The 12,336-nt window shown below is 43.2% G+C and overlaps 1 protein-coding gene across 1 annotated transcript; it reads right to left on the bottom strand.

Moving 5' to 3' along the window:
* Window positions 1–301: 301 nt before the first annotated feature.
* On the bottom strand, window positions 302–9,106 carry ZNF397 (zinc finger protein 397). The gene is made up of 4 exons (XM_037154478.2): window positions 9,019–9,106; window positions 7,275–7,770; window positions 6,868–7,006; window positions 302–4,582 (listed from the first exon to the last, which is right to left on the bottom strand). The coding sequence occupies exons 2-4, from the start codon at window positions 7,686–7,688 to the stop codon at window positions 3,537–3,539; spliced, it is 1,599 nt and encodes a 532-aa protein (XP_037010373.2). The 5' UTR covers window positions 7,689–7,770; window positions 9,019–9,106; the 3' UTR covers window positions 302–3,536.
* Between the last annotated feature and the right edge of the window lie 3,230 nt (window positions 9,107–12,336).

The following is a 12,336-nucleotide window of genomic DNA, read 5'->3' as shown; positions in this document are numbered from 1 at the left end:
CTGCAGAAATGCTCTCCAGATTAGTCCTCCTACACGGGAAATCAAGGTACCTGGCAATTTCCCTTTGTCTGAGGATTCACTTTATGGAGCAAGGGAAGCAAAGATGTTCACAGGGGATCTTGGAGAGACCAAGGTCAGATTTGCTTAATTTCCAGTCCTCTCAGCTGGACAGTGTTAACTGAAGCCTCTGAACATGAAGACAGAGAAGGGAAGAGGTAGGAAACTGGATGGTAAGCACCTTGCCTAAACTGCACATTATCTTTTTAAACTGTGAACCTGTTGTGCAAGATTCAAGGTAAACATTGCCCCCCCCCCCACACACACACCACCCCCTTCCTGAACTGCCTGTATACCAGACAAGGCCCTGAGCAGAAGGGAAAGGGAAAGGCATGACTCCTTGACACCTTTCCTCCAACAAAGTTGGTGAAGGAAAAAAACAATTACCTTTGACGTCTACCTTACACTGATGTGTCTTCTGTTTCATACATAGAATGCTGAAGCTTTAAGAGATCACTTACTTCAGCTCCTCTAATCTGAGGGTTCAGAATTGTGAGGTGAATTGTTTAAAGCTGCAGAATTAATGGACAAGAACTAGCAAAAACAAAGGTCTCCACTTCAAGGCTATTCCCTTTCTCAACTATAAATCTTCATGCAAACAGCTCCGATTTGCAGGTTTATAATTTGCAGAGGACATTAATTATACATTAGTGTGAAGTGGCTATGTCTGCCATTGCCACTCACCAATAAGGGGGCCACACATCAGGTAACAAGTAAGCTCATCTTCCTGACTTGGAAGGGACAGAGATGCTATAGAAACCATGTGCTTTTCTCAACATTTCTCAACTATCCTGGGCTTCCACTCTTTTACACCTTTTTCCTCTAATTTTAGTTTTTGGTATTTATTGAAAAAATTTGGAACACACAGAAAGCACAAGAAAAAAATTAAATCACCTATAATCTTACCACCTGAAGATCACCAGTGCAGAACTTTTAAGTTTATAGTACTTCCAGTATTTTTAATGCTTAAATACATTTTTTTACATAAAACCACAGCGTAATGGACTTTTAAGATATGAATGCTTTGTCATTTAATATCAGCATCACTTTTAACAGCTTTTAAGACTTTGTATACATTTATGATGGTTTTTGAGGCATAAATTTACAGGTAGAACTTTAAAGTCGAAAGGCAATGCTTAAGGCTTCTGGTATGGATTGCCTAAGACAGCATCTCCTCATATCACATTTGCAACATTCGAGTCCAAATTTCCCTAAATTTTTGTTAGTTTTATTAGGGTCAAAAAAATTGCCATCTCAAATCTTGCTTTAACATTGTACATTTTTAATTCTAGCAAGGCTGAACACTTAGTGTCCATTGGCATTTATTCCTTTGTGACTTGCCTATTTTAGAAACATTTTTTTCTGCTGCAACTTTTTCATGGGAGACAGTGTAGAGAAATGGCTCCACAGAAGAGTTCTGGATTCCTACTGCCTGGGCTCAAAGTCTAAGCTCACCACTTTTTAGTATAGGTTACTGGGTAAACCATAATCCTAAGCCTTCACTCTCCTCTGTGAACTATGGGCTGTCTGAGAAATCACTAGTACATGTATAGAAAGCCCTGATTGAGTACCTATCACGTTTCCTGTTGGTATGTGTAATAACTGCCTATAGAAAGACTATCTCCTTTTTGTAATATGTTGTATCATTCCTAGTTTGTCCTTTTTCTTTTGTGTCTTTCTCTGTGGAAGAAAACAAGAGTTGAATAGCTCTTACTATTCTGTTATATTTTACCATCTTTTCCAAATGACGCTGTGCCTTTCTTCTTCCGCATTCTAAGCCTGGGCACTTGGCCCTCCTGCCATTCCTGCCGGTGAGTGCACGCTCCTCTGTGTGCCCAACCTGGAGCACTACTTCTCTATCCATCCTCGTGGATGACTCTTTTCCTACGCACAGGACTCTGCATTCCCATACGTTTATTTTTGGCAAGGTGTGCTATAGCTCCAATCTATTAGGTATTTTGAGTAACACATTTTCCTGTTGCTACACACACCTTTCCACACTGCACTGAGAAGTACCGGTCTTGGGATACTTTTCCCGCTGGGTCCTTCAGAAGAGGGTGGTCTCTGGATGGACCATGACTGTTTCTTTCTGTTGTCACTTCCCTGTAGCATTGTCTTTAACAAAATTCACAAAAGACTGTGAACACTGCTAATGTAAGACAAAACTGAACACGCATGAGGTACCTAGAGAGTAAGTCACAGACCCAGCAATTGACAAAATAGTTTTTAGCACCTGAGCCCAAGGGAGTCCACTAGAATGGTGGGGCAACAGCCCCAGAAACAAATGACATGGTACCCGTGCCCACAGCAGCTTGACCAGAGCCTTGAAAACTGGAAGCTGACAGTAGCTCTGTTAGTCTTAAGCTCCAAAGATGTCCTTATTGTCTAAGAGAGGGGCATTTAGAAGTCTTCATGGACTCACCCTCCATGCCGGGCTCCTTCTGACTCCCTAGCCCTACCTGAATGAAAGGTCTAACCTACCTACAGGTAGGGCAAGAAAACTCTACAATAACTCTTTCTCTGGGTCACCCCAGACAAAGACAAAACTCTTCACCACCCCGTGGTCGAAGGACTCCAGGTTTTGTCTATTAAGAGACTTCACAGGCATGGCTTAAGAGATTCTGGCTCCATCCATACTTCTCTTACAGACCTGACTCCATTTCAAAAGAAATGCCACAGTAAGTGGCCTTTTAACTTCTCCCATGTACCCGATTTCCTTTCTGACCTTTGTCTATTGTTCCCTGGCCTGCCTACCTCCCACTCATCCTTCAGATCATTTCTCCCAGAAGCCTTCCTTGAGCCGAGGTTGGGTCAGGTACTCCTTAATGTCCCGTAGCACTGATCAAACCAGTGTCATTGCCTGTGTACCCTGTCCACTGAACTGTAAAGATAGATTGTCTCTATTTTCTACTATACCTAGTTCCTGGCACAAAACAGGTGCTCAAAAATACCTGCTGGATAAATGAATTTGCATTCCTCTACCTCACTGCTGGCCTGCCCTGGGCTCAAGTCATTGATGAAACTGCCTCCCCACTTGTCTTGCTGTCCTGACAGTTGTTAATTGATCAGTACAATTTTTGCATTCACAAGACAAAATGTCCCTCACCCTGTCCACACCATCCTCCACGTCTGGCACATGAGCAGTCGGACGCAGTGACAGAGCCTGGGCTGCTCTACCCTCTTCGTGACGTTCTCATGGGAAGTGAGGTTTCAGTGTAGTAGTCCCATTTTTCCCATTTCCTGAGTAGTCCTAAAGGTAAGAGGAAAGCTGGAAACGATTCTTCCTTCCCTCTGCTGTTCTGAGGCACAGGAAAAGCTCTCAAGGGACAATATCCTGTGCACTGGAAGTGCTGCATGAAGTTGGACTGGCTCGAGACCTAGTAGTTTACAAGCTGCATGGGGTCTGGCTCAAAAAAACCCTTTTGCCTAACGGAGATATAAATCTGACTGAAGTATTTACAATCGTCATTGTGTTCACGTTACTTTACAGTGTGGACCCTCTGATGGCGCAGAAGGACCGACCTGTGGCGGAAGGCCTTCCCACACTCGTTACATATGTAAGCTTCATCCCCCGAGTGGATTCTCTGATGCTGAACGAGGGCTGAGCTCCTTTTGAATGTTTTGCCACACTCACTACACTGGTAAGGTTCCTCTCCGCTATGAATTCTCTGATGTCTGATGAGGTTTGAGCTCAAACTGAATGCTTTTCCACACTCATTACATTCATAGGGCTTCTCTCCGCTGTGTATTCTCTGGTGGGTTATCAGCTCTGAGCTCTGCCTAAAAGCTTTTCCACACTCGTTACATTCGTAAGGTCTCTCTCCTGTATGAATTCGCTGGTGTCTTATAAGCTTTGAGCTTTGGCTAAAGGTTTTCCCACACTCATTACACTCATAGGGTTTCTCACCAGTATGAATTCTTTGATGGATGATGAGATACGAGCTTTGGCTGAATGCTTTGCCACACTCATTACACTTACAGGCTTTCTCACCGGTGTGAATTTTCCGATGTCTAATGAGGGCTGAGCTCTGATTGAAGGCTTTCCCACATTCGCTACATTCATATGCTTTCTCACCACTATGTATTCTCTGATGAATAATAAGATAGGACCTCAAACTAAAGGCCTTCCCACACTGGTTACATTTATAGGGCTTTTCTCCAGTATGGATTCTCTGATGCTGTGTTAGAGAGGAATGCTGTTTAAAGCTGTGCCCACATATATCACATCTATAAGGCCTCTCTTCTGTGGGAACTTTCTGATACGTTACAGAGTTTGTACTTAGAATCAAGCTTCTTTGAGGCTCATGATGGTCTACCTTTCCTAGAGATTTGTGTGTGAAGATTACTTGACTAAAACTGCCTCCTTGGATAGGGGATCTTCCTAATTTCTCCCCCGAAGCACTTTCCTGCTGCCACTCTAAACTGCTTTCGTGTTCACTAAATCCTCCGAATGAAAGTTCCTGGTAAAGTCCTGCTTTTTTGCCCGAAATGTCTTTCTTTGTTGTCGATTCATTGTTTTCACAATCTGAAATGATAATAGCAAAAAACAGATTTTTAGTTTCTCCAGTCACTCTCAGTACTCACTTTCTGTGGGAGAGAAAACAGATACACTCTCATCCCCATACACTCTCATCAAGATCACCAACTTCATGGCTGCTTAATCTAGTGGATATTTTATGGGTCTCACTTACTGGCCTCTCTGAAACACTGACACTGTGGACAACACCATCCTTCTAGAAACTGCTATATTAGCCTAATTTCTATGGCTGTTCCTTCACAGATTCAAGGCTGATCATTCAAACACGAGTTTTTTCAAATTTTGTTCTGGGCTCTTGTATATCCTCACTCTACAAACTGTCTGCTTCTTAGACTTCAATGACTAATGTACTTACGTTATAAGCTAATCAGATCCCCATTCTATCCCAGTTTCTCTGTTAAGCTCTAGACTCTCATATCTAATGCTAACTGGGCACAATACTTGTCACTATTTCAAAAACACCAAAATGTTCTGAACTAAACACATCATCATGTTTTTTTCCCGTTTTCCATTTATATGAATAGCACCACTATTAACCAAGCTGTTTAAGACTGAAACCTGAGTATCATCCTCAACTCCTCTCCACATGCTGCACTTTAAGTAACAACCAGCTACTGCAATGTAATTTCAATCCCGAGAAGCAGAAGTCAGCTTTGGTCTTCCCCACCTCTCACCATAGTACATCTTGATTTACTCATTGTGGCCAATTGCATTACAACAGGCTCTACTCTTGCCTTCAAATGCGTTCTCCACTTGCAACTAAATTTTTAAATGCATACCCCATCATGTTGTTCCCTTGTACAATACCCTTCAACTGCCCCCCACTGCACTGCACAAACTAGTTAGAATGACATACAAATTTTCACACTCTGGGTTTCCTTTTTTTCTGCAGTTTCTCTCACCACCTCTCCCCTATGAATATTCTATGCAAGTTAAATTAAATTATCTGCAGTTCCCAGAATGGGCTATATTCTCTCACCTTCAGAATGGGCTATATTCTCTCCCACAAAGGAATCTGTGGCCTTTGTTTAGGTGATATTGTAGTACAGGAAATAGATATTTGTACTTCATCCCTAGTTTCTGGCACAGTTTTCAAAACCCTTGCAATCTCCTGAGTGAGCAAGTATCTATTATTCATAATAAGCCCCTACCAACCATATCTGGGTTTATGCTACAGGTACCAACCAAGTGATTAAAGACTTGGAACTTTCAGCCCCATCTTCTAACCTTCTGGGAGAAGGGCTGGAGGTTGAGTTAGCTCACCACCAACAGCCAATGACGTAGTCAATTGTGTCCATGTAATAAAACCTCCATAAAAACCTTAAATGAAGGGGTTCTCAGAGCTTCCAGGATGGTGAATGCATACAAGTGCCAGGAGAATGGCACACCAAACTTCACGGCTGCAGAAGCTCCTGTACTCAGGACTGTTCAGGACTTCACCGTATGTATGCTGATTCATCTGTATCCTTTGTAATAAACCAGTAATCGTAAGTAAGGTGTTTCCCCGAGTTCTGTGAGCCACTACAGCAAATTATGAAACATGAGGAGGGGTTCATGGAACTGCCAATTTACGGGAAATCAGAACGGTGGGTAGCCTAGGACTATGTGCAGTTGGCGTCTGAAGTCGGGGGCCAGTCTTGTGGGACTGAAACCTTAACCTGCGGGTCTGCACTGATTCTGGGGAGTTATTGTCAGAACTGCTCGATGAGAGGGAAAACCCCATACATCCGGTGTCAGAAGTGTTGAGAAATGGTTTTCCCTTTAGCTTGGGATACTCCTCTTCCCACCTATTTACTTTGCTTTTTCCTCCTTATAGTTCGACTCCTTAGCTTAGATGTCTTTTCCTTTAAGAAGTTATACCTTGAACCTCTTGGGCCAGGTGCCTTTACATGTGTCCCCAGAGTACCCAGTGCCTACTTTTAGTCTATACTACACTACACTGAAATTGCCTTTTTGCTTGTCCTCTAACCCATCCAGACCTGAAAGTTCTTGAACACAAAGACCCAGTGCCTGTCATAGTACCAGGCAAGCATTAGTACCCAGTTAAGATATATAATGAAAGATAAGTAAATAAATGACAGGGAAACTGACACAAGGAGGCCTGATTGCAATTTGTGAGAGTTGCTGAATACACAGCTGCTAAAATGAGCACCCCTGGCCTAGAATAATACAAGTGAGGCTTACATGTGACAAGTTTGTAAAATGCAATAAATTCTGTATCATCAAAGCCAGAGGCCTGATAATGGTTCTCAGGCGATTTTTCTATTTCTTACCACTTTGAGGGGAAATGCAAGGGTCCCAAGGTTTCAGCTGTGTCCTTAAAGGCTGGATTTGGATGTTTAACTCTTGGGATGCTCCAAGACCTGTCAAATCCTTCCATGGTACTGCTGGTGCTTGTGGACTAGTTGGGACCTAAAATCAGTAAAATATGGTTAGCACTGTGAAAAAATCCCTGGGAAAATGCTTAGTAAAAAATCTTAGAAGTCAAGAAAGACAGCTCCATAGTTGAGGGATAGGGGAAAAAGAACAATTTAAGGTTGGAGATGGGCATGGCCCTAGTAGAACACGTCAGGGTTATGGTTCAACAGAGACAAATTTTCATCCTACTGTTATGATGATGCCACATGCTCCAGTTTGTAAATTCCTTTTCTCACAACATATTGCATCTGCCTGTTCCCACCTGCTGCCCTGGATCATCAAATTCCCTCTCCAAATCCTCCAACAGAGTCACAGCTTCCTCGCCGCTTTTTGGACTGTGTTGCTGAACCCAGACCTGCAGTTCCTCAGGCAGGATGCTCAGGAACTGCTCCAGCACCAGCAGTTCTAGGATCTGCTCCTTCGTGTGCAACTCTGGCATGAGCCACTGATAGCAAAGTTCTTGGAGTCGGCCCAGAGCCTCCCGGGGCCCAGGTGTCTCCTGGTAGCAAAACTTTCTGAATTGCTGGCGAAACAATTCTTGGCAGGATCGGGTACTCCCATTCTGCTTTAATTTCTGACCCCAGGAAAGGCTTTCTTCTACTTTCACTAGTATCAGTTCTTGTTCCTGAGGACTCTGAGGTACCAGGGTTGAAACTGCTCTGGATTCCACAGCCATTCTGGCCTGAAAGAGCTGTTCAAAAAAGCTCACTGCAACTGGGTATGCTACTTCAGAAAGTCTTGGAGTAATCTCTTCTTTCCTGAAGGACACAAAAGCACTGTCAACTTATAGCAGTGAAAAAAATCTCTTAAGAACTTATAAGAAGAAACGTCAGCCATCCCAGTAGTATATTGAAAGGAAGCAGGGTTGAGATGGTAAATAAATGAGTGGCAAACTAAACATTGTTCATGTCATTCACTATCTCCTATTTTGTAGAATTTCTACCACTAATTCTGTAGGAAATTACTTTAGAAGCAAAATAATGCAATATTAACATGAATCAGGTACTGAGAAATTTCCTTTTTGATTCTCTTTCAAGTCTCATCGAGGAGAAAAATCTGTCTTTAATGTGTATGTAAAACATGCAGAACTCTCTCTTTAACAATGTTTCAGACTTCTAAGGGTAACAGTAGGTAGGACTTAATAATGTTGATTTTTTAAAAAATTAACTTTTAGTAATGTAACCATGGCAAATAATGTTGACTCATTTAAGGCAGTAATAAAACGTTTTTAGAAATGCATATTAAACATTAGTTGATTAAAATGAAAATATTGTTGGATAGTTGCCATTTGATCAATTAGAAAATTCAATCACTGAATTTCATCAATGAACACTAAGGACTTTCCTGTGGTCTGTCATGAGCCGGGTATTAGCATAGAAAGGTTTTTGCTCCTGAATAAATGAGTCTACCCAGGAATAACCAAGATGTGTTTGTTAAATGCTTCCATGTGTTCAGAAACATGTCATATATAGACACAGAAGTGAAAAGGTCAATCTGAGCTCTCAACAATTTAGAATATAATGGAGTAAACATTTTTAAAAAGTCAAATATGGCAACAAGTATGTATTAAGTTTTCTGATATAAATTAAACAGGATCTGATTTTAGGACGGGGTAATAGTGATAGGAGGGTATGCCCTTGAATTAGCAGGACAGTAAAATTTAACCCTAACACTACCATCAACTTTAGAAATTAGTATACTGACCCTACAAAACTATGGTTTACTAACCAGCTCGGCCGCGCTAGCTTTTCTACTTTTATATCTAGGTTAAATCACAGCGTTTGCACAATCTGGGCGGCAGGTGAGTAAGTGCCCTTTCCGCTGGAAAGCGGGTGCTCGAGCACTGGCCTCATCTGCATCCCCAAGACCCGAGAAGACACCGCCCCGACAAGGCTCCGCGACCTGGGGAGGGGCAGGACGAAAGCGCGGATCTTCTACCTCGCGCCCGCCGTCCGGGCTGCATGACCTCCCACCCCTCCCTCCGCTTCGGGGCCCGCATCCCTCACCGCAAAAATCACGGGCGGCCAGGGCGCAAGCCACCGACCCAGAGCGGCCAGCCACAAAGACCGGAAGTTCACCCCTGCAGCTTTCCGCTCGCGATTCCGGCAATCTCCGTTAGCCCCGCCCCGCGTTCACAGGCAGCCAATCAGAGCTGTGGATCCTACTTTTCCCACCGCCTTCCCTGTGGCCGTTGGCCCCAGCTCATCGAAACCCCGGCGCGGGTGCGCAGGGAGGCGGGGGTCCTTGAGAGACGACCTGCAGCGGCTGGCCGCCTCCTACCCATCTTCTCATTCCACGACGACTCGGTGTCGCGTCACTCCTGATCCATTCTACCGCCCATTTTAGAAAAGTATTCGTATATGTTTTGTATTTCTAATGCTTATCCAGTATCTCTGACAAAAGTAAACACGTGGGTAAACAGGCTGAACAAAAAGTAACAACCATGTATATTGCTGTTCTGTTCAACAGCTTTGTGCAGTAGCTATATTATCCTCATGTCACAGCCACAGATGCTGTCCGAAGTCAAGCAGCTTGTGACCAGAGAGGCTGGAGTCCCCGCAGTTCAAGGTCACTGTGGTTTCCCAGACTCTGCACCTGAACGTGGGATTTTCCCATTTTTCAATAGATCCTACTTGGCACGAAGTCTTGGTATTTAAATTTTCTTCTGGCCATGTAGTATGTGAAAAATGATGTCCTGTTGATTTAAACTAATTAGCTTGAGGGTAGGGCATTTCCCTCTCACGTCTATTGACCATTTATGGTTCTTCAAAGAAATGGCTCTTCCCAGTTTTAAAAATGAGGTGTCACTACTTTTCTTTTATATGTGCCAGAATGTTTTAAAGGTTTTAAAAAAAGATTTTACTTTTAGCTCTGGCTGGTGTAGCTCAGTGGATTGAGCACGGGCCTGGGAACCAAGGGACTGTGGTTTGATTCCCAGTCAGGGCACATGCCTGGGTTGCAAGCCAGTTCCCAGCAGGGGCCGTGTGAGAGACAACTATACATTGATGTTTCTCTCCCTCTCTCCTTCCCTTACTCCCTAAAGATAAATAAATAAAATATTTAAAAAACCAAAAAAACAAAAAAGAGTTTACTTTTAGAGAGGGGAGAGAAACATCTGTGTGTGGTTGTCCCTCACACACTGGTACTGGGGACCTGGTTTGCAACCCAGGCATGTGCGCTGACTAGGAATTGAATCAGTGCCCCCTTGGTTCACAGGCCAGTGCTCAGTCCACTGAGCCACATCAGCCAGAGAATCCTTCCAAGAGTTTTCTTACTTGCTAAGGATCTTGATTCATTTGTTGCAAACATTTCCATTTTTATTTCTATGTAATTATTTTTTTAAATGTTAGTATAGGTAACATAAACAAAAACAAGTTCTCCTTTGTGAAGACAATTAAAACATGTATTTGGGAAAAATTTATTAGCATACAGAACTATTTGTGACTTACTAAATCATTCTTAGTCATTGTAAAATAACTACAGCAATTTTACAAAGCAAGAGAAGAAATAATATTACCTTGTGTTTCAGTTATCTGTTGCTGTGTAGTGACCAAATTGGACTTACTAACAATAGCAGGTGTTCGTTCTATTGCATCTGATTCTATGGTTAGGCCTGCAGGCAGGGCTTACCAGAGATGACTAGTGCCCGCTTTATCAGGTGTCAGCTAGTGCGGCTTCACTCCCATTGCTGTGCTCTTGGTGCTGCCTTTCATCTGGAGTTACCTGGTTCTTCTCCATAAGGTCTCACATCTTTCAGGAGTTTAGCCTAAGCCACAGGTAGAGAACATAAGGTCCACAGGCTGTATCTGGCCCTCCACCTTGTTTTATCCAGCCTGGCACCTGGTTTCTACCTTGCAGCAGCACTGAGCTCTCGATTAACGGTTAAGGAGTAGTTACATTTATGCAGTCCTAAAATGATTTTTGGCCCTTTGAAGGCAACCGCGAGGCTGATGTGGCCCCCAGTGAAAATGAGTTTGACACCCCTGGCCTAAGCTTTCTTATGTGGTGGTCGGCTCCCAAGAGAATGAAGGAGGAAGGGAAAGAAGATACTAGTTCTCTTAAGGATTAGGTCTGGAACTGGCATTGTATTACTTTTCTGAATTCTATTGGCAGAAGAAGTAGATTCATAGGAAAGGGAAATAGACTCCACGTTTTAATGGGAGGAGCAACTTGAACATAGGGAAAAAATTAGCAGCTTTGTTTCCAATGTACTATACCTTTTGTTATATTGAGAAACCTACTACTTAGCAGTGGAACTGTTGAAAGGGAGAAGGAATAGTTTCAACTATGGGAGTAAAAACCCTTACCAAATGTCCTTCTTGCTTAAGCTTTTTTATTATCCCACACAGCTGGGTGTATGAAGGTACGGCCATTCCCAGGGTTGGTTAATTACCATGACTTGTTGATTTCATCTAGAAACCAGCTCCTTCCCCATTTTTGCTTTCCTTATGGTCCTGACACAGCTGTCTCAGATTACAGGTGATATCCAGTTGCAGCAAAAGGGAGCACCTTTATCTTCCCCTTTTTCAGACTAAGGAAGACCTCTTAGCCCAGCAGATTTTCCCTCCTGTCTTACTAGGTTACGCTGCTTCCACTGTCCATCTGTGTCACCAACAGGGAGTGAGGGGTGGTAGTGGGGCTGAGGCCTCCATAATGGACGTATGCCAACAGAGCATCACATCCCAGAGCTGAGGAGAGGCCACCCTCTCCTGAAGGACACTGACAATCAGGGGCAGGTGAACCAAATAAGTGTGTTGGATTATTGGTTTCTAGTGCTTGACCCAACTGACGCCATTGTAAGAAGCCAGTTGTTCTCAGTGATTGCCAGTTCACCCTGGGAGGTGTGGGCCCGTATTACCTGAAAAGAATGTTCTTACACAGAAAAGTAGGCCAAGTAATGTTGTTTGCTGCTTTGAATATACAGTGCTTATCAGGCAGGTGCCATCTGGCTGCCTGCCACCTGCTTAATGAGCACGTGTTACTTGGCTACAAACCACCTGCTTAATGAGAACGTAGCGCTTGGCTACAAGTCACCTGTGCTCCTGGAGGCTCTATAAAGCTGCATCCCCTTTTGGACGGGAAAATGCACGATCTTGCTGCTGCGTGGGTCTCTGCTTCTGTCTGTAAGTTTTCCAAATGAACTTTAATTCTAGAGCTGTCAGTCTCTTTCTTCAGTCTGTCGGTGCTATAGAGGTTGGTTTTAGTACACTTAGGAGATTTTCCCAGCATAGGGTTATGTTAAAAAGGTAGAAATGTTAAGGGCAGAAATAGAGGATACATGGATGAATGTTGACTGGGTAATAGTAGCATTTACCTCAATAGAT

This window comes from Artibeus jamaicensis, unplaced genomic scaffold (genome assembly GCF_021234435.1).
Source record: "Artibeus jamaicensis isolate MK-2021 breed Jamaican fruit bat unplaced genomic scaffold, CSHL_Jam_final contig_354, whole genome shotgun sequence".
Taxonomy (NCBI): Eukaryota; Metazoa; Chordata; class Mammalia; order Chiroptera; family Phyllostomidae; genus Artibeus; species Artibeus jamaicensis.
The sequence above is the reverse complement of the archived record's forward strand: the minus strand, read 5'-3'. Positions and strand labels throughout refer to the sequence as shown.

Excerpts from the sequence above, each read along its gene's own strand:
- ZNF397 (XM_037154478.2), bottom strand. The coding sequence starts at position 7,688 with ATGGCTGTGGAATCCAGAGCAGTTTCAACCCTGGTACCTCAGAGTCCT. Across the intron at positions 7,007-7,274 it reads TTGATGATCCAGGGCAGCAG|GTCCCAACTAGTCCACAAGC; the intron begins GTGGGAACAGGC and ends TACTGATTTTAG. Across the intron at positions 4,583-6,867 it reads TTGCATTTCCCCTCAAAGTG|ATTGTGAAAACAATGAATCG; the intron begins GTAAGAAATAGA and ends TTATCATTTCAG.